We start from the raw sequence: 27,222 nt of genomic DNA on the forward strand, positions 1-27,222 counted from the left end.
AGTGTCAATCAATAGAGAAGCCTCTGTCCCTCTGCCCAGTACTCATGATACAGTTCCTCCGGAGAGTAAACACTACCCAGAGGTTATCGCCAGGAATGGAACACCGAGATTTCAGCATCATTTTAATTCCATACAAGTGTCTCATTCTCCAGAACTTGGATTCAGACAGTCCCACTTTCAGACCAGACTGACTTGTGACCTTTGAACTTCGATGTAACCTGTTAGGCAGGTCTGGAGCTTGGAGTCTGCAGCTGATTGGGACTGGGGCACCTGGACGGAGTCATGTAGCTCAGTTGGGTCACTCTCAGAGTTCTGAGTCCAAGAACTAAAATTCCAACGTAGACTTTCAAACTTCCAGACCTCCCCTTGCCCTCCCTCTACCTAAGGAGCAGTGCTCAGTATTTTCTGGAAACCTAATTCATCTGCAGTTCCATGACCTTCTTGGATTCTAAGGAGGCGGGGTGTGAGGACCTGTCTTCTCCTGGATGTCCCTTGGACCGATTCCGTCATAGGCTCTTTACTATACAACTAAGACTCTAAGGAGGCCAAGGCTAAAAGAAATTTCTGGGCCTCTCCTCAACAGGTCTCTGTGGGAGGGCTGTCAGAGCTGGCCGATGCCAGACAGGTGGCTGGATGCAGGTTAATACCCAGGGCCACATCCACCTGTTGGGCACTCTTCCTCCCTCTTCCCACGATTACCCATCCTGGACCCCCTTTTCTAAGCCGTCAGATTCCTGACACTCCTGACGCTTCCTGCTTCTGCTTGCTGCCCCCAACCCAACACTGGCAGGAGTTACCAAAGGGAAACCTGCGTGCAGGTGCCGGTCCCACTGGTCTCTCTCACACCTGCCAGCATCCCAGCCAGTGGCTCTCAAATTCTCCCTAGGTCTCTGGCTTTAACATTCCCGGACCTCCTAAATCTTCTGCTCCTCCAAAGCCTGCCTTGGGCCGCACTGCACAGAGTGCAGCTGGGCCCCCGCGGGGGTGGGGGGTGGGGGTGGGGGGGTGAGAGTGAGGGTGAGGGGGGATGAGGGGGGGCGGGGTGAGGATGACGCACTGTTGACTCTTGCTGGTCAAGGACGGTGGCTGCACACACCAATCGATGGTGCTCAGTGGCAACCACAACTTGCCCTGCTCAGTCCTCAACACACATACCTGTCCCAGCTAACTCCAGGAGATGGGCACCCCACTGCCCATGGGGCCACAACCCCCTACCCCTGCGCGCGCTCCCGCGTGCTCACACTCTCTCTCTCTCTCTCTCTCTCACACACACACACACACACACACACACACACACACACACACACACCCCCCAATGTGATTCAAGTGGTGTGTTTAGATTTTTTTTAACCAAAGAAAGAACTCCAACAGGGTCATGCAAGTTAACTCATTGAATAAAAATTAAAAAAAAAATCAAACATCATTTTGGCAGGGTTTTTACAGAGAATAATTCTATATACATGTTATAGACATTGTTTCTATAAAACACACTATCTACAATCTACTTACATTTAATTGTCCTGTTATTTCTAGTTCACATGGGATTACCTTCAGTCACAAATGAATCAGTCTCCCTGCCTCTAGGGACTGTGCCATACCTTAACAGAGGCACTGACGGAGCAAAACAAGATTTTGAGAATCTTATCAACTATCTTGCTTCTAAGAAGACATGCCTGGAGCCAGGCGCTCTGGAATGGCTTTGGAGTTAAGGCAGCAATGGAAGATGTCATGTAAGAGTCAGTGTGCCCTTTTAAACTGCTCCAAGGAGCCACAAATGTGGGCCCCCCCTTTCTAAGTGCCCCTCTGAAGTTGAGGGTACAGCCACAGATTTAGTATAAGTCCTTCAAGAACAGCCTATTAAAACCTTTAAAGTTATAATTTAAGCTTTAAACAAAAATTCAAATTACTTCTCATAAATAGAAATAATTCACTTTTTTAAAAATGGGGATACATTTAGTCACTATCAAAACAACTTAAAACTGGTATAAATACCATCTGTTCGGTCAAAATTAAGGCTTCAATTCATGTTTGTTAATTAGCTAGGACACCAAATATTTTCAGGACACTAGAAGAATGATATTCTTTTTCTCTCCCATAGAGTTTTCCAGTCTGTCTGTAGCAAAACACTATTCGAAAGTCCGGTCTCTGAATGCATCTCCGCCGGTGGCCATCATCCGGCATTAAAATAGCTTTTGTCACCCTCGATGTCCACTTCCTGGTCAGAATCCTCTGAGATCTCGGAGTCAGGGTCTTCCCGAGAGGCTGGAGAAGGGGAACACTGAGAACTATCCAAAGAGGCACCTTTACTCTGTTCACTGGGTGAGTCTTGGCTCCGGTCACAGGAAGTGTCCAAATTGTCCACCTCGTCCTTTTTATTGCTTTGAGGGTTCTCCTGGATGAAGAGAATGAAAATGTAGGCAGTGAGCTCAAAGCCATAAAAATCAAAACGGTTTCACAAAGTAGTTTATCAACTGCTTTCATCTAAAATCTCTCTCCTAAGGCGACACCCGTGTGATTCTTTTCCCCAATTTGAAAGAAGAGGGGGAAAAAAAATCACATCAGAGAGATATTATACATGACACAGACCTACGACCTCAAGATTTTTAGTTAAGGAGAAAGAAAACAAAACAAAACTCAGTTCAGTCCAGACTGCACAGTCCTCGTTCTTTAAATATTACCCCAGAGTTTTCAGTAGCATTTTATTTATTTATTTATTTATTTATTTTGGTTTTTCGAGACAGGGTTTCTCTGTGTAGCTTTGGAGCCTTTCCTGGAACTCGCTTTGGAGACCAGGCTGGCCTCGAACTCACAAAGATCCGCCTGGCTCTGCCTCCCGAGTGCTGGGATTAAAGGCGTGCGCCACCACCGCCCGGCTTCAGTAGCATTTTAAAAGAAGAAATGTTAATGGCTGGTTTGTTATACCAAACCCCCTCCCCCCGCCCAAGAAAAGAAAATAAGAAACATACTAAATTAAGAAGCTGTGAAAATCCTTTTCCATTTTACGAACACATACACATATAACTATGTACCAAGTTACTAAATCATGGCAAAGGAAAACCACAGAACCAAGTAATTACTGATGAAGAGACTGCAATTTGCTTAAAATCTGGGCAAATTTTTCTGGGGAAAAATTCCATATTTCATAGAAAGTACTATTTTAAAAGTTCTTAGGAAACTAGCGCCAAGCCTTTGAATAAAAACCAAGTCCAGACAGTTCGTGTTTAAGCCTGTGGGTGTCTAATATGGATATAAACATTATATAGAAACACTGTAATTCTCCAGTGACCAAGTTGGCAAAAGGTATACAAGGTTGGGATGAGAGGGAATCCTCAAACACTTATGAATAAGAAAACTACAGAAAGTTTCTTGTTGTTTCAAAATGTTCTTTGGGATAGCATCTTTTTTTTTTTTAATATAAAGTATGGTCGATACCATTTAAAATCTACATTAAATTTTCCCACTTAGCAAACTTTTGTTTCAAGCTACCCTCTCGGTTATTTAAAGCACTGACAGATGAGTCATTCAGCAGTTGTCTGATAACTGGAAACATCCCGGGACTTCAAAAACAAATCTTCAGCTCTCAGTCCGCAGGGCTACTTTGGAGGATGAGTTAGCCTTCACTTTTTACTTTATCACATTTCTTAACAAGGGTAATCGAAAGATTTCTTAGGAAGTTTAACTAGGCGTGGTGATTTCTTTATGTGTTCTATATTCACTTTAAGAGCTGGCAAAAGATGGATAATAATTTTTAAACTCTTTGATATTTAATTCTTCCTTTTCAAAAAAGTGCAAATAAGACTTAAAGGTGTTTGTGTCTTTATGTTTACCCTCGATCCTGCCTGGTTTTATTATGGCTGTGTAAATAAAAGAAACAATTTTCTCCCGAAGATAACTGCTTAAGTCATTTACTGTCAATTACTTTATCTTTCCTGCGTTAATGAGATAAACAACATATGGGGTTTATAAAACAATTAGCCGGGCGGTTTACCGGCCAGTGTGTGAAAGCCTAGCATAATTGATATAGGAACTGCATTAGGTGCTTTTAACATTAGTGCCACCTGAGCAACTCATCCTGAAGTTCAGCAGGACTATTTGCCTTTTTAATCAAGGTGAAGAGGTTAAACAGTCTCTTCAAATGACTTTCGCATACAACCCATAACAGGTCTCCGCATTTAGATAACATGATACAAACATTTATTCCCATAGAAACAGAGCCACGTCAATACCTGCTTCAGTCGTCTCCATTTAGCTCGTCGATTCTGAAACCAGGTTTTGACCTACAGAAAAGGAAACAAGTTTACAGAAAGTCCCAAATCCCGAGGGACCTGAGGAGGAGGGGTGAAGGGACTGGGGCTATGAGGAGGACCGGCCCTGCAGCTGGGTCGGGACGGAACATGCCCAGGGCGCGCAGTGGTTTCTTCAGCCCTAGAAACCTGCTGGAGTGGCGGGACCCAGTGAGCTGACCTGTCTCTCACTCAGCTGCAACATCTTAGCCAGACGCTTCCTCTCAGGTGGGGAGAGGTATTTCTGAGTCTCGAACTTCTTCTCCAGTTCGATGGTCTGGTCGTTGGAGAACCTCACTTGGCCACCTTTCCTTTTGTGCAGCGGCCGTTGCAGGAAGGGACTCCAGAGCAAGGGCTTGCCTGTGGGCCAGAAGAACGGCGGGTAACCACGGTCCTAGAGCCCTCTGGGCAGTGCCCAGACCTACCGGGTCCCAGGTAACACAACGGGGGAGGCCAAAGAGCAAACATGTTCCCATCGCGTACATTCTCCGGTACATGGATGGATTCAACAGTCCCTCCCAATGCCCACAAAGTCCGCTAAAATGTTTTAGCACACAGACCACCTCTGGACACTCAAGCCGCCGCACGACCCGACCGTCACACGTGTGGCTAAATGCAAACAAATCTTCTCAACCCCGAACGAACCCCTGCCGGGCTTAAAAAACAACGCGATCTTCTTTAACCCACCGGCTCTTGTGTGTACCCAACTTTCTGCAAAGGCTCCAGTGTGCGCATTGAGGGGAGAAGCGGGGTTGTTACACTTGCCAAGGCCTGGTTGCACAGAAGCGCTCGCAGGGCGCTCGTATTAGGCCTCGAGTGGGGCCTCCAATCGTGGCTGGAGCACACCTCGGCCTCCTCTGATTTCACACTCGGCCTGCGGGGGCGGCCAGCTAAAGCCACCCCGTGGTCTATGGCAACATTTCCGTCAATGTGTTTCCTGTTGGTCTGTCTCAAAAAAAAAAAAAAAAAAAAAAACCTTTGCTTCCTTCTGCTCAGGCCCAGCAGAAACCCAAGGAAACCATGGCGAGCTCTGTGAAAACGTTAGCCCCAGGACCATTCCTGCCCCACAGGGGGACAGAGTAGGGGCCGGTCACTCACCCTACAGGCTGAAATTTAAAAATACAAATATGATAACCTTTTAAGTACAAAAGCATAATACCCACACCCCAAATCCCGGTAGCGGTGACAAGAGGAGAGCGCTGGAGGCTTCGTCGTAATAATGCTGACATTAAAATGCTAATTCATTAAAATGTTAATTGTCGCCAAGGTCCCCAGTGAAACTGCCAAAGTGTTGACTTTAAACTCTGGGGAGCCCTTCCTTATTCACTCTGGGGTTTCAGACCGCGCAGGCGATGAGAGATTCAGGCCCGGAACCCTGTCACCGTTGCTTATTTATTTGTTAGGAACACTGTGCGGACCAGCCCCGAAAATCCCATACAGTCAGTGTGTCTCCATCGCCCTTCCTAACTGTTCGGGGTCTGCCCCTTCCTACTCTAAAGTGGTGGCGGTGCGTCCGTATGTCCGTCCCTCTGTCTTCAGGCCTATACCTCAACATTTTGAAAGCTGGCATTGTTTTTTCGAGATTTTGCTTGCGTCAGGCTTCAGACTAGTGCAAAACAGCCTCCAAAGGGGGGTGGGGGGGAAGGCAGAGAGGAAGCAACTGGTTATTTTAGCTGCCATAAAGTCACATCCCACACAGAGGAAATGAACAATATCAGAAAAACGGATCCTGGCTATCAGACGTCGAGTGTTTCCTGAATTTGTCTGTATTGAGGATGTCGATAAAATAATCAGCAGCGTGCACTACTCCGGGGGAAGGGTCTGCTTCATGCAGCCAGGAAAACACTTAACAGCTTCAGAAACCAGATTTACTCCTATCGAGAACTCAAGATTTCCTGTATGAACGGAAAGGGTCAGGCTCCTTCACTGCACAAGCTTGTTGAACCAAGCCCAGCCCAGGAACCGCCCGGCCGGGCAGCTATCCCTGCCGCTGCAGGGGCCAGGCTCGGGACGCCCCGACGTCCTCTGCCCGGTGTCGCTCGCTAAGGGAGCCCCACCCGAGGCGACACGCGTGGCCAGGACTGCCCTCCTCCACTACTACCCCGGGCGTCCCAGGCCTCTCCCGACTACGCTCGCCCCGATGTCTGCAAGGTGCAAGGGAAAGCAATCAGAGTCGCCGCCGAGCGTCCCAGCTCCGTCCGGCAGCGCGCCGCCGGGGCGGGGGGGGGGGGGGGCCTGCGCCTCCTGTTCCCGCGCGCACCCGCGAGTCGCTGGCTCAGAGCTGTCGCCGCAACTTTCTCCTGCGTCTCCCGTCCGCCCCCGCCACCTCCCGCGCGCTGCCACCCGCCGGGGGCGCCTTCCTCGCGGACGCCCGCGCTCGGCCCCCCGCAGACCCCGGCCGCCTTACCCAGGGGGTCGTGGCGGAGCAGGGCGTGCGTGTAGTCGTTCACCGTCCGCGGGAAGGAGTACAGAGAGCCTCCGAAGCCACCGGTGCCGTAGGCGGCGGCCAGCGCGGCGGCGGGGTGGTGCGAGAAGGCGGGGTGGACCGGCGTGGGCTCGTACACCGGGGTCCGGTAGGAGGACACGAGGCTGGTGAAGGAGGAGTTGGGGGATGGCAGCGTGGGGGTGGGCGTGGGCGCGGCCGGCCCGCGACCCAGGATGTCATCGATGTAGAAGGGCGTCGGGTGAGCGGGCTGCAGCAGCGGCGTGGGCGCGTACAGCGGCACTCCCACGGCGGGCGCAGCCGCGGGCCCCGGGTGCGGGAACTGCATGGCTGTGCCGCAGCCCCTCGGTGAGAGCTGCCCGCCCGCGCCACCGCGCTACATTTATTTGCGCTCTGCGCTCCCGGCGATAGGCTCCGGCAGCCTCGGGGTGGGGCCGCGCTCGGGTCCCTTCCTGCCGCCAGGCCCTGCGGCCAATGGCGCGGGCCCCGGACTCGCCTCCGCCCCTGCCCCGACCCGCCCCCGCCGGCCCAGCTCCCGCCCCCGAGACGCTCGGGCTGCTGAGCTCCAGGGACCCTGCTCCCGGGTGTCCCGCCGCCGCCCGGCGCTCCAGGCACCAGAATGCGACTGCGACCGTCGAAGAAGTGAGCACAAGGCATGTGCCAGGAACGCGGATCCCATCGGGAAGGCGCCACTGCCGAAACTCAGGCAGCATCTGGCCCCTGGAGGAGCGATGGGACTCTGCGGGCCAGGAGGTCGCCGGCAGGAAGGCACCTCCCGGCGCTGGAGCAATCTCCCGGGAGGCTGCGCTCCTTGGGGTAACCGTGGCACTGCCTACTGCGAGGGGGCCCTCTCTGCAGCCCAGAGCTCTAAGGAGAAGACGCTAGCCTTTGGCTGACGTCCCAGACGGGTACTTACAGCAAGACTGCAGGTGCTCCAGACTGTCTATCTGGGAACCCACGAACTCGGCCACCTCCCTCGATGTTGGCAGAATCTGCTCCAGACGGGAATCAAGGCATGACCTGGATCGTACGACGCCCGGCAGAGGCTATGCAGTGGTCTTCGATCCTATGGGGGTCGGGAGGGGGGCTGCTACTCCTGGATCTCTGTCTCGGGGGCCCTGAAGGACACAGCTGTGCGCAGCCGGGCTCCGAGGTTTCACACGTGTTTTCTATTGAAAGTCGTAGCGCGCTGCTCAGTGTGGCCTCGGCCCTGTGCAGCTTCACTCGCCTCTGGGGCAAAGGGGCATTTTCTTGATTGACGTGACCACACCTTGAGTTGGGCGGCTTCTGCTAAGGTTTTCTACTGATAGAAAAACTCCCTGGCTTTTATCCTATTGAGACTTTAAATTTTATGCTTTGGAATTCCATCTTCAGCTGCTAGAGGACTGATCGGGCAAACGAAAAAACTGGGTAGCTGGAGGACCTGGGTTCGAGTTTTCACTTCACACATTTTTCTTGAGCAACTACTCTGTCCTCATGGGAGCAGGAAACAAATTGAACCCAGTAACATATATACTAGGGAGAAAGCGTGCATAATGGTGCGACACCTTAGGGACAGCCCCTATTTTGGGGAAAAGGAGAGAGTTACTTTCAGAAAGGGAAAGGAAAGGCTTCCCAAAGGAAACGATGTTTGAAAGATAAGTAGGTGTCAACAAGCCCAGGGTGTGAGTGAGTCCAAGTTAGAACAGCACGTGAGTGGGTTACCTAATGCAGCCTCGGTCAGTTTATTGCCGTGGGCTTTTCTCTTCTGAAACATTTGGGTCTTGTCATTAAGCTTCCTAACTGCTTGGGAATGGAGTCACCGACACCTTTCAGAATAATGGCAGACAAACCAGTGAGTGTAAAGTGCTGTTATTTGGGTTAAAACCCTGGGAGCTAGTAAGAATACATCTCCGTGTGTTCACTCTGTTACGAGAGCGATAGGATAGCAGCAGGGCTAACGCTGACTACCCAGGAAGAGAGGGACACTTGTGAATACCTGGAGAACTGAACCATGTGACACTTCTGGTGATCTCAAAGACATCTTGTGCAAGACACCGTGGGAGGACAACAGACTGCTTGAAGTAGCTTCCGTTGGGCAGCTTGGGGGTGATTTAAGCTTCAAAACTACATCGTCAGGGTGCTAATCTGGCAACCTGAGTTTTGATCCACAGAACCCACAGTGGAAGGAAGTACTAATCCCACAGCTGTCCTCTGCCCTCCATATGCTTGCCGTGATACGTTTTACACAACAATAATGAAGTTTAGAAAGTAGGTACTAAAGTATGACAATGTCTAAGTCCATTGAATTCAAATGAAATAAAGGTGGATGGGAAAATTGGAGGAATGCCAGGACAAATATAAAACATCTGAGGCTGGTGAGATGGCTCAGCCTATATGAGATTGCCTCCCTGTGCTCCAAACCTGAGGTTCTGACCTCAAGCTCCAGACCCCACATTAAAAGAGAGAGAGGTGGAAAGAGAGACCTCCAATGGAGCACCATGGTGTGAGTGTTCACAACACACATCATACACTATAATAGTGAGATAGCTTTTCATGTAGAGAATTTTATTGATTCAGGAAATGAAACCATTCATTCAAGAAAGACTCATTAGACACACAACTCTTGAGGGAAATATTGAGGATGAGGATTCTGAAAAGGTCTTACAGAATTAACCAAATTCTTTGGACTTGGGGTAAAAGAAATAAAAATGAATTGTACATAGATGTCAGTATTTTGCTGGTACTGTGTTAGGTGTGATTTTGGTCTTGTGAGTTAAATATTGGAAAACCCACTACTAAGAGATGCAGACTGCAGTATTTAAGGAAGGATGAGGGTCATGATATCTGCAACCTTCAAGTAGTTCATTATACATATTATACTTACACATATGTACGCAACTATAAATATATATGTATACATAAGGAAGAAGATAAACCAAATATTAAAAAAATACTAATTGGTGAGTTTAGGTGATGAAACTCAGGATTTTGTTGTGCTATATAGTTTTAACTTCACTGTAGCTTTGAAAGTTTTCAGTATAAAAACTAGAAAAGAATAAGTATAGTTTTGTATATTAAAAAACTTAAGCACTGTGTCATAGAGATATTTCAGTGAGTAAAGACACTTGCCTCCAAGCCTGATGACCAAGTTTGATCGCTGGGACATTGTGAAGAGAGAGGACTGACCGACAAGGTGTCTCTCTGACCGCACATGCATTGGCTGTGGCACTTAAGCACCCACACACGTGCCTAGTGACTAGGGAAATGGCTTAGTAGTTAAGCATTACTTGCAGAGGACCCAGGTTTGACCCCACATTCTCTCTTCTGGCCTCTGAGGGCACGTGCATGCACATGGTGCTCATAAATCCAAGCAGGCTCTCATGTAGCCCAGGCTGGCCTCCAACTTGATATGTAGCCAAGGATGATCTTGAACTTCCATCCGGTCTGCCTACACTTCCCAGTGTGCCATGGTTACAGGCAAGTGCTACTCCCAGTTTATGCAGCACTAAGAACCAAACCCAGGGCTTCATGCACATTAGGAAAAAACTCTATCAACCGAGCCACAATCCCAGCCTCCCCTCTTTTATTCTGAGGCAGGGTCTTCCTGAGTTGTCCAGGATGAAATGTGAACTTGAGAGTCTCCTGCCTCAGTGTCTCAGATAATTAGGATTACAGGCCGGAGCCATCACACCTGGTACCGCTCACTTTTAAAGTTTCTTGTTTGTTTGTTAGGTTTGGTTTGGTTTGTAGTTATTCATTAGGCCCATATAAAATTTCACTAGTGTCTTGTCTCTGGAAACATTTGGGGGAGGGTCCTTACAGAATCTTTGTCTCCTCAGGTGACTCCACAGGTGACTGACTCCACCACCTACCATTCTCCTCCCCTGGCCTGATAGAGAAGTCACTGTGTTTTAGATCCCAGAATGGCACAGACTCTGGGGACCAAGTAAGGACCAGTATTATTTGAAGTTCAAATGTGTCTTCAAAAAGAATACCCCAAAAAGTGGGGCCTCAGTGAACTAGCAGGGAATTAGTCTTCCTCGTGAAATATTTCCCCAACATTTTGTTCATTTGCCTCATCAGGAATATATGCGTTTACGGTACTAGCTTAGTGATGCAGCCGCCAGGCAGAAAGATCAAAATCTGTAAACCTTCCGAAAGTAAGTATTAAGATGCGGGGAGTAACTGCTAGTGCAGGTTGCTAAGGAGTTGCCAGTTAAAGGCGCATCCGTCCTTTCTCTGCCGCAGCCACAGACCTGGAAAGTGGGTGGAGACCTCAGAGGCATTGCTTCTGACATTCCAACCCAGCTACATAATCCTCACCAGCAAATTGAAGCCCTTAATTCTGCTAAACTATATAACACTGCCTTTTCAAAACCCAATAGATCCATGTCCACTTTGCTGTAGTTAAAAAAAATTACAACCACATTTGTGAATGTCACATTTCTTGAACTACATAATTTTAATATCACTTGTGTAGGGTTTATAGTTTGTTTTATTGTTTTAAAAGTCATTGGGGGCTCTAAAAGAACTCAATTTTTCCAAAGTTGTCCTTATGATTTTTTTTTTCACACAGTCAGAACTAATAAAACAAAACTGCTGTAGCTATTTAATTCAAAATCTCTTGGAGTTTCAATATTTTCTCTCTGCTGGATACTAAAACCAATAAGGCTACATGAGATTTTAATTATATGCCGAATTAAACAAGACTCGCCAAAAATTTGGTGCCGTTTATTTTGGTCATTGTTACTGTGCAAGAGAACAAACTTTGCAGAAGGAAAAAGTAGTTCTGGCCTCTCATTTGTCAAAGGAGAGCCTAGGTAAACTTCTGCAACTTGCTTTCAATAAGTATGTGTAGAGTTAAAATTTCAAATTAGCTGTGCTTGAACGAATCCGTGGATTTTTGCTGTCACGACTTGGTTCTGTCTGCATTTGCACTGAAAGTTATGGTCAGTTGTTGGGATGAGTAGTTTATTAAACCATATATCAAATTATTTTATCTTATTTAACATATGACAAAAGCTAAGAGTTTTATTTTAACTAATATATCAAATAAAAATACATAGTCCATATCATGAATGGTATCAAGGCACTGAAATAATAGAGGCGACATCACTGTGGCATCTTCACCCCCGTTCCCGTTCCACACTTTCTAAACTACCACATGCATTTTACAACACTCTGCCATGGGTGAATTTTACTGCACCTGGACTATATAATTTATGGTATTTATTTGTACAGTTTAAAAAGTGACGAACTGAATAATCAGAGCACCAAGTTTTTCAAATGGGTACAAGATCTGAAGTTGCAGTTCCCCAGAAAAACTAGATACAGGTAGCCAGTAAGCAGTGAAGAGATGTTCAACATCATTAATCACCAGGGAAATGCAAATCAAAACCACGATGAGACACCACTTTGCACAGGATAGCTATGAGAAGATTTTAAAAACAAAAGTGTTGGTGGGGACGTAGTGTTTGGAATCCTCATACTTGGGTGGCAGCCACGTAAAATGAAATGGAAAAGCACTCTCATTCTTCTCGGGGTGGCTAAATACAGTTACCATTACCGTAATACCAGGAGAACGCTGGTTCCAGTGGGCTGCTGCAGTTCCTCGAGATTTAGACTCCAGAAACGATAGTGTGTGTTAACAGAAAAGCTTGTTCACAATGTTCACCGCAGAATTATTCATAATAGCCAAACAATGGAAATGCAATAGCCACAGAGAACAATCCAAATGTCCATCAAGGGGATAAGTAAAAATGTGGTATATCTGTACAATATAATATTATTTAGCCAGGCGTGGTAGTACATGACCTTAATCCCAGGAGATTAAACTAAGGAGGCAGAGGCAGGTGGATCTCTGAGTTCCGGGCCAGCCTGGTCTACAGAGGGAGTTCCAGGACAGCTAAAGCTACACAGAGAAAGCCTGTCTCTGAAAAACCAAAAATATGTACGTATGTGTGTGTATGTATGTATGTATGTATATATATATATATATATATATATGTATATGTATATGTGTATACAGGGTCTCTCAATCAAACCCAGATCTCACCAAGATGGCTAGTCTTGCTAGTCAACTTGCTATGAGGATCCCTTGTCTCTACTGGAATTACAAGTAGGCTGTCATGCCCACCCAGCGTCTATGCAGGCTCTGTGAATCTGAATTCACATGCTTGCTCCACAAGCGCTTTAACCACTGAGCCGTCTTCCCAGCCCAAGGGGGGGGGGAAGTAAGGGTGTGAACTGTGTAATACGTAAATTATTTCACTAAGGTAGGTTCTCACATTTGTAGTTCCTGTAATGAGGAAATGATGTCATCTGGAAGTCTTGTGTGTGTAACCTGGTGTTTCAGCAAGTGTTACAACATCAGAAGTGATATCTTAACAGATAATCTGAGTCTGAGGGTGTACAGCCAGACACCTAGGCAACAGCACTGGAGAAGGGAGCCGAAATGATGAGCCAGGACCCTTGCCGTCTGAATCATGTTCTCTTCTACTCAGCACACCAACCTGCCCCACTGGATCCATGGTCTCTTCGTTTTCTTTTCCTTTTTCTTTTTTATCAGAGAAAGATGGACCTCATTGCCAAAGACCGAAGTGTCTGAAGGGAACAAAACAGTCTAGATCCTGGTCTTGATTTTTAAGATTTCACAACTTTATTTGAGAGACTATAGGGACTGAATTCCCCCATCCTTGACTCCAAGGATTCTGTTCTGAGAAAAGAAAAAGTCAACCAACGTCGAGAGGCCAGACCGTAAGGAAGTCATAGGACTGTGTCTCTTAGGGTTGCTGGTGTGTGTGTGTGAGAGAGACAGAGACCGATGTGTGTATGTGTATGTTGTGTGTGAGAGAGACACAGATGTGGGTGTATGTTTGTGCATGTGTGTATGTTTGTGCGTGTGTGTGTGTGTGTGTGTGTGAGAGAGAGAGAGAGAGAGAGAGAGAGAGAGAAAGAGAGAGAGAGAGAGAGAGAGAGAGAGATCAATTCGAGGAGGTGGAAGAAAAGCTGTGAGGTTCTGAAGGATGGGGATCTGGGAGAGCTGGGGTGGCCATCTGAAAGCCAGAGCTTCCGGGTGCAGCTGCAGTGAGCTCACCCACTGCCCGCCCCCTGCTCGCCCACTGCCCGACCCCTGCCCGCCCTCTGCCCGACCCCTGCCCGCCCACTGCCCGACCCCTGCCCGCCCACTGCCCGACCCCTGCCCGCCCTCTGCCCGACCACTGCTCACCCACTGCTCGCCCATTGCTCGCCCCTGCCCGACCACTGCTCACCCCCTGCCCGCCCACTGCCCGCCCCCTGCCTGACCACTGCTCACCCCCTGCCCGCCCACTGCTCGCCCCCTGCCCGCCCCCTGCTCGCCCACTGCCCACACGCCCACTGCTCACCCACTGCCCACCCACTGGGTCAGTCAAGTAATGTCTGACTGTTGGAGGCCACGTTTCTCCCAGCTGGGAAATAAACTTGAAATATGAAATTATTTTAAACTGGCTTATTAACAGATTATGGGATTATTAGGAGAGGTGGGAAAACGTTACTCACACTCAGGTTGGACCTAAAAGGGAAATTCCTAGCTGAAATTGTAGGTCTCACAAGAAACTTGAAATGTTGTAGAAGATGAAAACTGGACAATGGTGCGGACACATGAGACAATAAAAAAGTGGCTTTATGAAGCTCCCGTTTTCTACTTTCTGAATTTTGAATCCAGTTCCTAAACAGTCTGCATACAGTAGGGGACTAATAGATATTTTTGAGCCTTTAGTGGGTTGGGGATCCAACTAAGGTCATCGGGCTTTTTAAGCAAAGTGCCTTAACTCACTGCTCATCTTGCTGGCCCTAATTGTGAGTTTTGATGTTGTTTGTTTTGTGATAACATCTCCCACATTCCTACACTCTACCACTGAGTGACACCCCCGGCTCTGATTAGTTCTTAGCATGCTTAGGCTCCTGTTTCCTTAAATGTAGCAATGGGATTAGAACGATGTCGTTTTCATGATATGATGTTGTTGTGAAAGTTAAATACATTGTTACATGTACATTTTCTGGCATATGGTAAGCAGTCAATAAATAGCAGTTCTCATGAAGATTATACAGCATCAGCCACTGCTAATGACAACCACAGCTGTAATGGAGTAGTTATCCCCAGGCTCTCCAAGGCTTCGGGGCCAGAAGAGGCATCGGACCCTCTGGAACTGGAGTTACACACAGTTCTGAGCTACCACGTGGGTTCTGGGAACTGAACCCAGGTCCTCTGCAAGAACAACTGTAGCTGTAAGATTTCCTGTGTCCTGCCAGCCTGTGGTTGGGACAATTCTCTCTCATTCACAATCCTTCAGCTGCTTATAAAATAATCACTCAGAGGCTTAATATTAATTGCAAACTGTATGGCCTATGGCTAAGCATTCTTGCTAACTAGCTCTTTCATCTTAAATTAACCCATTTCTATTCATTTACGTATTGCCATGTGGCCATGGCGTTACTGGTCTGCTGGCATGTTGCTCCTTGGGCGGCAGGCTGGCATCTCCTCCTCCGCCTCTCCTTTCCTCTTTCTGTCTCTCCTGGGTTTCCTGCCTGGCTTTAACCTGACTCACCATAGGCCAGAGCAGCTTCTTCTTTTTTTTTTTTTTTTTTTTTTTTTTTTTTTTTTTTTTTTTGGTTTTTTTTGAGACAGGGTTTCTCTGTGTAGCTTTGTGCCTTTCCTGGATCTCGCTCTGTAGACCAGGCTGGCCTCGAACTCACAAAGATCCTCCTGCCTCTGCCTCCTGAGTGCTGGGATTAAAGGTGTGCACCACCACCACCCAGCTCAGAGCAGCTTCTTTATTAACCAATCACAGCAACAGCATACAGAAAGACAGCAAGCAACAAGTGTTCTTAACCACTGAGCCATCTCTCCAGCACCCCTCCCCCCCCCACCCCCTTTTTGAAACAGAATCTCACTATGTAGCCCTGGCTGACCTGGCTTCAAACTCACAGAGATCCATCTGTCTCTGCCCCCCAAGTGCTGTGATTAAAGTCTTGCACCACATTGCCCAATATATTATCTAATATGTATTTTAAGATTTATTTATTTTTATTTTACATGAATAGGTGTTTTGCAGGCATGTATGTCTATGTACCATATGTGTACATTACCTGTAGAGGAGTCATATTCCCTGGAACTGGATTTATAGGTGGGTGTTAGCTACCATGTGGATGCTGGGAGTCAAACCTGGAACCTCTGGAGAGCAGCCAGTGCTCTTAACTGCTGAGCCCTATCTCCTATATCTATAAATTGGAGCTGAGAACCAAATCCAAGACCTCTATCACTGAGTTTGTTTATTTATTTATTTATTTATTTAATTTATTTATTTATTATGTGTACAGTGCTTTGTCTGCATGGCCAGAAGAGGGCACCAGATCTCATTACAGGTGGTTGTGAGCCACCATGTGGTTGCTGGGGATTGAACTCAGGACCTCTGGAAGAACAGCCAGTGTTCTTAACCGCTGAGCCATCTGTCCAGCCCCCACTGGGTTTTTTTAAGTTTGTATTTTTTGTGCAAAGACTATGTATGAGATAGCCTCATTATTTGTCTTTATAGAAAATTCAGGAAAAGGCTGTTATACTTATCAGCTCATATAGTACTAATGTTGATTTTTAAAAAAATTGAAGTGGCTCTTAAAAAGAAAGCTCAAGGGGACTGGAGTGATGGCTCAGTGGTTAGGAACACTGGCTACTCTTGCAGAAGACCCGGGTTTGATTCCCAGCACCCACATGTCAGCTCACAAACACCTGTAACATCAGTTCCAGGGAACCCAATAATGTCTTCTAGCTTCTCAGAACACTATACATACATGGTTCACACATATACATGCAGGCAAAACACACATAAAATTTTTTAAGAGGTTGGGGATTTAGCTCAGTGGTAGAGTAAGGCCCTGGGTTTGGGCCTCAGCTCTGAAAAAAAAAATTTTTTTTAAATTAAAGTAGCTTTTTTTTTTTTTTAACTGTTTTAATTCTGATTTATCCAGTCACCTTGTCTGTAATTCAATGAGGAATTAAGGGGAGAGTGTCCCAGATGTGGTCCACTACTGATGCACCAGCTGAACAAAAACTCTTGCCTCAGAGGCTGGGGGTGTAGTTCAGTTGGCAGAGTGCTTGCCTAGCATGTATGACACCCTGATTCAATCCCCAAATAAACCAAGCATTGTAGCACTTGCTGTAATCGCAGCACTCGAGAGGCCAAGGAAGAGAGTTAAAAGTTCAAGGTAATCCTTGGCTACATGGAAGCCATCCTGGGCTACACAAGACCATCTCAAACAACCGTTGGCCTCTTAGCCGGTTTGCCAAGCCAAGGCATTAGGAGCAGCTTTTAAATTCCCTTCCAAGCAAAACATTCCAAATAAGGTTAGGCTAGACCTAACAGGATATCATATCAAACTGAATACTTACCTTCTTGGATCTTTTCACTGAGAAATGTACCTGGAAGGCACTTTGGGAAAGACTTTGGACTAGCAAGGAACCAGAAGATACAATCAATGGAAAATTCAAAGAAGTGAAGGCATTTGGAAGGTGGTACCATTAGAAAAAGAAAAAAAAAAAAAGGGGGGTGTGGCCAACAAGATGGCTTATGGTAAATGATATTGGTTAAATTACTAGAAACCTCATGGTAGAGGGAAAGGGGACAACTCATGCAAGTTGTCCTCTGACCTCTGCGCACACACACACACACACACACATGGCCCAGCAGTTAAAAACACATGTTCTCCTAGATTAATACCAATGTAATAGCAGTAGCCTACAAAATCTTGCTCCTATTACAGACAGCTCTGTTCTGCTTTATGGTAGTCTCATATATAGTATACATTCAAAATCGGCATGCAGACACCAGCAGCTTTTCTCTGTCAATGAACTTGCAAGAAGCTTCTGTCTTCAGCTCTGGACAGTTTCATTATATTGTATGTTGGTCTGAATTTCTTCCGTGTTTATGTTTGGAGTTCAATAAACTTCTTGGTTGTATAGATTCAAAAGTTCTAGCAAGTTTGAGATGGTTTTGAGCATTATTGCTTCAACGGTCCCTTCTGCACCCCCCACCCTCTCTCTCTCTCTCGGCTCTCCTGGAGCTAGTTTTGCAAATGTCTGTGCTTGATGATGCACCACAGATCTCTCATTGGATAACCTGGAACACAGTCTGAACTCAATATTCCACTCCTTGTTCACATCGACCCCTGGAACCCTGAGTGATGTTTTTGACTACTTTTATGGCTTCTTTTCATATTTTCTTATTTATATTCTCAACTTGTGGATAGTTCCCTGTATTACTTTGGCTCTCTGAGAATACCTGAGAGTTGATTTTAATAATTTTTCTAGTACTAAACTCCAGGCTGCCCTGAGTTTTGGATATTCAAGAAGAGGATTACTATACCAATATTACATTAATGCACTGTGAGACACACGTGGTGACACCCGCCTGTAATCCTGGTAGTTGGGAAGTGGAGGCAGATGACAAGACATTGAAGCTCATCTTTGGCTACATGGCCAGTTCAAAGCCAGCCTGGGATACCTGAGACTGTCTCTTTAAACGGAGGGCAGGGAGCAGCGAGACAGTTTGGTGGGTAAAGGCACGTGCCACCCACCAGTGCTATCCTGAGGACTTCTGGGAACCCACATGAAGCTGGAAGGAGGGAACCAATACACAGTGTCCCCTGACCTCCATGTGCACACTGTGGCACTTGCACCCCCTACACACACACACACACACACACACACACACACACACACACACACACACACACACCACACCACACCACACCACACACAATAAATTCAGAGGAAGAATCTTAGGGGAATTTTTTCTCATAAAACGAAATGGGAAAAAAATTATTACACTGTATGCCTGGAGATAGGTATGCCTAGCCTGGCTTAAACATTATACAATGTATACACAAACCCAAAACGTTAATATATACTGTTTTTTAAAAATTTGAAAACAGCTGGGCAGTGGTGGCATACACCTTTAATCCCAGCACTCAAGAAGCAGAGGTAGGTGGATCTCTGTGAGTTCGAGGCCAGCCTGGTCTACAAAGCAAGTTCAAGGACAGCCAAGGCTGCCTAGAGAAATCCTGTTTCAAAAAACGAGGAGGGGAGAGAGAGAGAGAGAGAAAAGAATGTAAGTCCAGCGTGTGCTTCCTCAGTTTGTACTTCTCCGTGAATGGGTGCCGCTTATTTCTTCCCAGGTGTCAGGCTGTTGTTTGTTTGTTTGTTTTGTTTTGTTTGGGGGGAGTTTAAGCTGGATGGTCTCAATATATCATAATGTACTAACCAGATTCTCCACTCAGGCTTTATGTGGCTTGCTATGGCTGTAGGGACTTTAGTGACTTTTCTAAACTGGCAACAGAAGTTTCCTTGAAGGGGCTGGAGAGCTGGTTTAGCTGTTAAGAGCACTTGCTGCTTACATGGGGGCCTGGGCTCAGGTCCCAGTACCCACGTTGGGCAGCTCACATCCACCTATAACTCCAGTTCCAGGGGATCTAACGCCCTCTTCTGACCTCCAAGAGCACCTGCGTGTATATGCACATGCCCACACACATACACATAAAAGAAAAATAAAGCTTTAATGAAAACGAAGTTTCCTTGAAGACCTGACACCTAAAGAATAAAGTCAAGAAGCCTTCTTGGCAGACTAGCTGTGTTGGGTTACACTTTCAATGCTTCACCGGGCCACTTAAAATCTACTGTTGCTAAGCCCGGTGGCGGTGGTGGCGCACGCCTTTAATCCCAGCACTCGGGAGGCAGAGCCAGGCGGATCTCTGTGAGTTCGAGGCCAGCCTGGTCTCTAAAGTGAGTTCCAGGAAAGGCGCAAAGCTACACAGAGAAACCCTGTCTCGAAAAACAAAAACAAAAACAAATCTACTGTTGCTGTCACTCCCTCCTTGCATGGAGCCTGCAGATCAGTCCACAGTAAACTCCTGGTCAAACCCTCTCCACTGCTTCCCCTCAGGCTATGTCTTTATCTACACTGTAGCTGTTTGCCCCAGGTGGTGACAGGTTCATCTGCACTGTCCTGTGTGAGAACTGTTCCCCACTTTCCATTTGTGAGTTAATGAAACAAACGTCTTGTCTGTCCCTCAGGTTGTCCCAGGCAGGTTTGGAGAATGAAGCCTCTCCACTCCTAAGGAACTAGAAACCACCGGGACCCCATCTTCTTGTGTGTGTGTGCTGTGGGCATATGTACCTGGACTTCATCCACTGGCTAGGCTAGTGAGTTCCAGGGACCCACCTGTCTCCATCTGCCCCCACTTTACCCAGCTCCGGGGCTGCTCTGCCTGTGGCTAGGCCCTGCTTGGCTTTGGGGTGGGTGCTAGAAATGCCAACGCAAATCCTCATGCCTGTACAGCAGCCACTTTACCGGAGGAGTCATCTTCCTAGCAACTTCGGCCGCAACTCCACAACTGCTGTAGCCTCTTCAGTCTTCCAGATGGAAGGGGAAAAGCCAAGTACCTTACTGCTAGGGTTTGCCCTCTCCTCTGACTCAGCACATGATCGGTGGCTGGACACCTTTGACTGTTTCCAGAGTTTGGACAAAGTGCTAAACCTCACGCTTGACTTTTCAGAGTCCTTGAAGTTATCTACTAAGGCATTCTCGTTTGCTTGGTTTTGACAGGGTTTTACTATGTAACCCAGCTAACTTTGACGATATGATTCTTCTGCCTCAGCCTCCTGGGTTCCAGAATTATGAACCCTTGCCACAATGCCATGCAACTCTTCCTATTTTTGCTGATATCACTCTTGGTTATTTGAGTGCCTGGCACTACACATGAAGATTTGTAGAGCTAATTTGTGGCTCTGGGTATTAATTTTGATATTTATGTGCTTGTTGGGCAGTTAAAGTAGTTGTACTACCATGCCCAGAGAACTTCATAATGACTAAGGAACAATGACGTAAGCTGTACTTCAGGTTGTGTAGGTGGGTCTTTTTCCTGTCAATCACATACAGAAGATGTCTGTCCTTGGAGTACAATGGAAGACCGCTTTCTTCCTTGATGGTACCTATGTAGAAGCTTGTTTAAGTTTTTTTTTTTTTTTTTTTTTTTTTTGGTTTTTCGAGACAGGGTTTCTCTGTGTAGCTTTGCGCCTTTCCTGGAACTCACTTGGTAGTCCAGGCTGGCCTCGAACTCACAGAGATCCGCCTGGCTCTGCCTCCCGAGTGCTGGGATTAAAGGCGTGCGCCACCACCGCCCGGCCTTGTTTAAGTTTTAATGCTGCTTGCTTACCTCTATAAATATCATTGACAAATAAGTAATTATGGGCAAGCAAGTAACGGAAACAAATTTCAGGGCTGGAGAGATGGCTCAGAGGTTAAGAGCTCTGGCTGCCCACCTGGTGACCGCCCACACTTGTGACTCCAATTCCAGGGGATCTCATGGCCTCTTTGGCCTCCAAGCAAACGAAACATGAAAGAGGTGCACAGACATACAGACAGGCAGAACATCCATACACAAAAAAATGAAAAAAATTTAATATTTTTAAAAATCCAAATTTACCAATTATAGATTTACCAAAGAGCATATTAGATAATGTCCACAGATTAGGTTGACATTTGTTTGCAGAGAAATTTATCCATTATTTTTATTAAAATAACATTTCTATCTCTACAATGGGTTGGAGAGATGGCACAAGGAAATTTAATCTTGAAGTAGCGTATTTTCTAATTTCCTATTAATTTTGTTTAGTTCTTAGTTACAAAGTCAAATCTCTCAAGCCAGGCACAGTGATACATGCCTGTAACCCAGCCCTCGGAAGGATATAGGATTGTCCTGAGTTCTAGGATAGCTTGGGCTGCACAGTGAGTCCAAAGCTAGCCCGAGCTGCAAAGTGAGACTGTCCCCCAAATATAAAAAGTTACATCACTTTACACACTGAACTTGATGTGACCACATTTACTTTCTGCATACATTCCGTCTAGGTAGATGCTCTGGTTCTTCATCCTGAAGTAGCTCAACTTCCAGAAATAGAGTTGTCAGATCAAAAGGGCAAGGGTTAAGATTTCAACAGAGTGAATGTATGTACACATTTTATTATATACAAAGAATGAAGTTTTAAAAGATAAACAAAATAGAACTTGTCGTCATAATTGGTAGTCTAAAAAACGTCTTGTCATTTCTAAGAGACATAAGCCTTAGAGTGGGGCCTCAAAGGATGAATCAGCTCTCGACGGGTTTCCTCTAACAGCAACCGACACTCTCGGAGGCCGCTGGGGAACTGTGGAAGCCAGTGTTTGTCAGACCCCGTGAAGGAAGGAGATGCTTACATATCGAAGGAGGAACAAATGAAAAGTCCTGAAGGAAGGAAGAGTACTTCCAGGGTCAGGTTTATTATTGGTAATGATAGAGAGGTAATCACTGAGACATAAGATTTCTAGGTAACGCCCTAGGTGTCTCGTCATAAGGAAACCTTTCAGTAGGTCTACAAATGGTTCAGAGACAGGAAAAGGGAGAGGTGAGCTGAGAAGACAAAAGGAAAAGGCAGGTTAGAGGCAAGAAAACACACACAGAACTCAGGCCTAGTAAGACAGGACGGGAGACAGCATTCACTTATTTAAGTCCAAGCCTGGAAAAAACGATTTCCATATATTTGGTATTTAATAATATACAAGAAAAATCTCGTTACAGAAGAGCTACTTTATATAATAAGCTACACACATACTCAATACAAATTCCAAATGAAACCCAACCTACAACACACTTGAACTATAAGGACGATACAAAAGGATTTTCAATCCAACTACATTTACTATGATGTCTAGACATAGTCTATCCCATTGTAATCTGTACACAAGTTCAAATTGTGGAGTTTCAGGTTTTATTTTTTAAAAAAGATGGCCTTAACCTCAGATTAACTAGAGATTTATTGAGGCTCGAAGTGGCAATCTGCTTTTCGTGACAGTGTACTCTGAGGTCTCTTCCACTTTAGACTTCTCGGCTGGGTTAACGCCTCTGTTTTCTTTGTCCTTTCCATGGGGCTTTTGACGCTGTGGGTTTAAGAGGAAAAGCGAGTCACAACGGTGTAGGTTCGCTAGACACTGTAGCATTCGATCTCACAGTTCTCTGCATTCCAGGCAACACTTCCAGTTAGGGAACCGCAAAGGACAAAGGTTCAGCCCAAATTTGAGCCACTTAAAAAATCAAGTATAGCCTCCTTTATTTTAGCAGGAATGGAGGTAGAATGAATTTCTTTCTTTGTTTTTCTGAGACAGGGTTTCTCTGTGTGTAGCCCTGGCTGTCCTAAAACTCACTCTGTAGACCAGGCTGGCCTCTGCCTAGCCAGTGCTGGGATAAAGGCATGTGCTACCACCACTGGCAAGGAATACTTCTTTTTGGCATTATTTCTAAAACATAATTATAAATTTCCTTTAAGACAGTGGTTCTCAACAGCAAGTGACTCTGCCCCCTAGTGGACATACGCCAATGTCCTGAGACATTTTAAATAGTACAGAGACAGTGAGAGTGTCTAGCTCTGGTAAGGATGCCATGGATGAAAGTGTTCAAACTGTAGGCTGCAGGACAGCTGGTCATAACAGAGAATTACCCAGTTTAAAATGTCAACGGTGCTGCTTAGAGAGAGGAAAATTGTCACCATGAAGAAAAGACCATTCTCCAGGTGGTGGTGGCGCACGCCTTTAATCCTAGCACTCCAAAGGCGGAGCCAGGCCGATCTCTGTGAGTTTGAGGCCAGCCTGGTCTACAGAGTAAGTTCCAGGACAGGCACCAAAACTACATGGAGAAACCCTGTCTCGAAAAACCAAACCAAACCAAACTAAAAAAACAAAACAAAACAAAAAAACAAAAAAGAAAAGAAAAGACCATTCTACTCTAAGCAGAAAAGCTGACATGGGCAACTATGGAACACTTCCATTCTTCCATTTATCTTCTACTGAAAATGTGTTTCATGCTGGATAGTGATGGTGGCACATGCCTTTAAATCCCAGCACTTGGGAGGCAGAGGCAGGCGGATCTCTTGAGTTCGAGGCCAGTCTGATCTACAGAGAGTTCCAGGACAGCCAGGGCTACACAGAGAAACCCTGTCTCAAAAAGAAAAAGAAAAATGTGTTCCACATTATGCATTTAGGGACTCTATACCTCTGGAAGCTCCCTGCTTCAGGAGGAAATTTAAAATACTGCATACTCAATTGTAAATGCTGAGACAAATCACAAACCAACTTTTTATAAAGTTTTAGACTCTAGAGATGTAACTGCTTCCCAAGTGCTAGGATCAAAGGCATGTAACACCTCACCTGCACCAGGTAGTTCTGAATGGCTTGTTCCTAACTGTGTTAGAAGGCCATGATGCCACAGACCTGTAACCTCGGCATGTGGAAGACTATGGCAGAGGATTGCTACATTCTAGGCTAGCCTGTTCTACAGAGTGAGAGACTGTTTCAAAAGCAAATAAGGTGGTGGGCATAAGATCTGCCACAGGGTTTAACTGTCCAGCCTCAGGGAGGCAGAGAACTTGCGACACTGGGGAATAATTAACAAGAGAAAAGCCTCCTGTGGGCAGGATTAAATCATTAGCACAATTTATAGGCCCGAACTTTCAAGTCCTTTAACCTTCCAAGTGTGATGGGCAGAGATGGATACCAGGACCAACTGGGTAAAGGTACAAGTAAGAGAAATAACTGCCCCTACAGTAAGATGCAGAAATGAGACAAAAATAATAGCTGAAGATTATTTGCTAAAGTTATCGATGAGGTCAAATGTTACCTTTATGTAGTCCATAGAAGATTCCTTCATCAGTATCAGACTATTTAAACTGTAAACAGTTTAAATAAAGATTAACAAGCCATTTGAAAGGGACGACTGAATGCTGTTGTTCTACACAAATACTGTTTTTTGTTACTGCTTTATGTTTTGTTTTAAAGACGGGTCTTGCTTTGTTAGCCTAGGCTAGCTCCTCCTTAGCCTCACAAGTGTGGGGACTTAGGGTGTATATCATCATGCCTGGCTAGGTTAGTCATGACCCCTTTATACTAAATAGTAAAACTGTGAGGTTGACAGCAGGCGAGGAAGGCGGGTGAGTGAAATACATCAAGTACCTGGAAAAAGGGAACACCGCCACTTGAAGAGCAATCCACACCGGTGTGTACCAATGTCTCCTGACTTAAAAGTTCTTTAGTACATTGTTCCAGAACCTCCTTCTCTTCATCCATGTCCTAAAATAAGAAGCTGGTTGAGTAGGTAAGTCCATGGTGCTGGATCGTCACACAGAGCTGGACATGGTTGGGACATGCTTTACAACCCCAGCACTCAGGAGGTGGAGACAGGAGAATTGCTGCAAGTTTGAAGCAGCCTGGTCTACAAGCTCCAGGACAGGACAGCTGGGGGGCGTGTGTGTGTGTGTGTGTGTGTGTGTGTGTGTGTGTGTGTGTGTGTGTGTGAGATCATAAAAGCCAGGCGGTGGTGGTGCACACCTTTAATCCTAGCACTTGGGAGGCAGAGGCAGTTGATTCTCCAAGTTCAAGGCCAGCCTGGTCTACAGAGTGAGTCCCAGGACAGACATGACTACAGAGAAACCCTGTCTCAAAAAACAAAAAAAAACAAAAAAAAAATCATAAAGCCAGTTTTCTTCTTTGAATGATTTCATATGCATTATATGAAAGTTTAAACTTTAATAATTAGTAGAGAATCTACAAAATATAATGCATTGGCTTGTACTTATTCTCTGCTTCCTTAACTTTCCTATACTTGCTATTGACTACAGAGCACAGACTGTAGGTTGACTGCCTTGCTTCTCACTGCAGCGTCATCTCTGTAACCTGAGACATAAGATTCTGTCGGTTCATTCCTAAGATGTACTACAGTGGTGCCCATCTAACAGGGCTACTGAGAGGGCTGAGTTAGCATACACGTAAAGAACTTACAACAGTGTGTGGTATGCAATCACAGCTAAAAGACAAAATTAGTAAGATTAAAAGAAAGGCTTAAAAGCCAGCAATTCTCATAGGAAACAGCATAGAGTGAAAAGTAAGAGTCATTCCATGAGATCAACCACATCAGAGTTCACAGGGGCTGGGGTGATGACTCAGAGGGTGAGGCAGTTGCTGTTGAAATGTAAGGGTCAGATTCTGGATCCCCAGCCCCCACCTAATGTCTTGTGGGTGTGGCAGCCGGCCTGTAATCCCAGCGCTCAGGAGAACTGGTAACAACTAGTAGCTCTGGGTTCAAGTGAGAGATCCTACCTCAGTATATTGAGTGGAGAGCAACTAAGGAAGGCACCCAAAGTCAACCTCCCGCCTCCATACAGATGCACACATGCTGTGTGCACACCCCTATGCACACATGTGCACCCACACGTGCAAAAATAAGAGTTTATGGGAAAGTTCTAAATGATGTTTTAAATTTTACCTGACTGGCCTCTTTGTCATTTTCTGAGCAGTTCGGCATCATTAATCGGTTGGGCTGTTTCCTTTGCAGCTGCTCAAGGAGCTGTTCCCGGGGTTCGGTTCTCACCAGTGCTGATGGATATAAGTAATTTTTCCTCTCTGGTGTCATACCTTTATAACAGACATTAGAAAAGCAGGGAAAATTAAGTATGAAATATAATTTTTTAAATTATGTTAAAATGTATACGTTCAAGTGAGTTGTCTTCCACAAACAAAAGTGATTTCCATACATCTTTTTTACTTGCCAGGCACAAACTGGTTGAAGCTAGTAATATTTTTTTTCACATAGTAATTTTTTAAAAAAATAAGATTGGCTTTTTCCTACTTCTAGGGTTTCATTCAAAGCCATCTCTTTTTTTCTCTTTCTCTCTTAATTTTATTTATTTATATTTTATGTATGAGTATTCTGCATGTAAACCTGTGTGCCAGAAGAGGGCATCAGATCTATTATAGATGGTTGCTGGGAATTGAACTCGGGTCCTCTGGAAGAGCAGTGCTCTTAAATGCTGAGCCTTCTTTTCAGCCCTGTAATGGATCTTTAATAGATCTGACAATTTGAAAAAGTCATCTTACCTCCAAAAATGTGAAGTTTCCATTTCTAAGAATGTACAAAAAATGTATTAGGCTTAGAAATGAATTTGTGGGTATTCTGAGAAATGGTGGCATTATTGGAATTAAAAGTTTTACCAAGGTAAATACTTCGAAAGGAGTAACCATTTCTTTATAATTTGGTGTAGTGCCTGGCTCTTAAGGCAGTTACATTTCTTTATAAGAGAGGTGCCTTTTCACTTAGCATTCCATTTTCATCCACAGTTAACAATAAATCTGAAAGGTTGAAGAAACTAAATAAACCAATATTCTTTAGTACAAACTCTTTCTAATTACTTCTTCAAAAGAAGCTTTGAGATGTAATTTATATGCCACAAAAGTCATTCAAAAAAGTATACAATTCAATGGCTTTACAATACAATGAAGAATCAACTATTAATCTATGTCAATCAGCTTACTAATCATGGTAGTTTACCAATCTTTGCCATTTCTGATCTCTAAAAATGGTGATTTTTTTTTTTTTTTTTTTTTTTTTTTGCGGGAGTTGGGG

The 27,222-nt window shown here is 45.5% G+C and overlaps 2 protein-coding genes across 2 annotated transcripts in view; both read right to left on the reverse strand.

The window, feature by feature from the left end:
• Positions 1-1,373: 1,373 nt before the first annotated feature.
• On the reverse strand, positions 1,374-7,122 carry Hhex (hematopoietically expressed homeobox). The gene is made up of 4 exons (XM_052762318.1): positions 6,691-7,122; positions 4,465-4,643; positions 4,227-4,277; positions 1,374-2,392 (listed from the first exon to the last, which is right to left on the reverse strand). The coding sequence occupies exons 1-4, from the start codon at positions 7,052-7,054 to the stop codon at positions 2,171-2,173; spliced, it is 816 nt and encodes a 271-aa protein (XP_052618278.1). The 5' UTR covers positions 7,055-7,122; the 3' UTR covers positions 1,374-2,170.
• Positions 7,123-21,176: 14,054 nt separating this feature from the next.
• Kif11 (kinesin family member 11) overlaps positions 21,177-27,222 on the reverse strand; it is a 54,621-nt gene continuing 48,575 nt past the window's right edge. Inside the window, 3 exon segments of the mRNA XM_052712980.1 lie at positions 21,177-22,712; positions 24,777-24,893; positions 26,086-26,234. Of these exon segments, the coding sequence (XP_052568940.1) occupies positions 22,581-22,712; positions 24,777-24,893; positions 26,086-26,234 (398 nt within the window). The 3' untranslated portion in view covers positions 21,177-22,580.

Source organism: Peromyscus californicus, unplaced genomic scaffold (assembly GCF_007827085.1).
Source record: "Peromyscus californicus insignis strain IS unplaced genomic scaffold, ASM782708v3 Scaffold_4__1_contigs__length_199733344, whole genome shotgun sequence".
Taxonomy (NCBI): Eukaryota; Metazoa; Chordata; class Mammalia; order Rodentia; family Cricetidae; genus Peromyscus; species Peromyscus californicus.

Coding starts and splice junctions, on each gene's coding strand:
- Hhex (XM_052762318.1), bottom strand. CDS start 7,054: ATGCAGTTCCCGCACCCGGGGCCCGCGGCTGCGCCCGCCGTGGGAGTG. Junction 4,644..6,690: donor GCTCCGCCACGACCCCCTGG/GTAAGGCGGCCG, acceptor TCTGGCCCACAG/GCAAGCCCTTGCTCTGGAGT. Junction 2,393..4,226: donor AATGGAGACGACTGAAGCAG/GTATTGACGTGG, acceptor CTCTTCATCCAG/GAGAACCCTCAAAGCAATAA.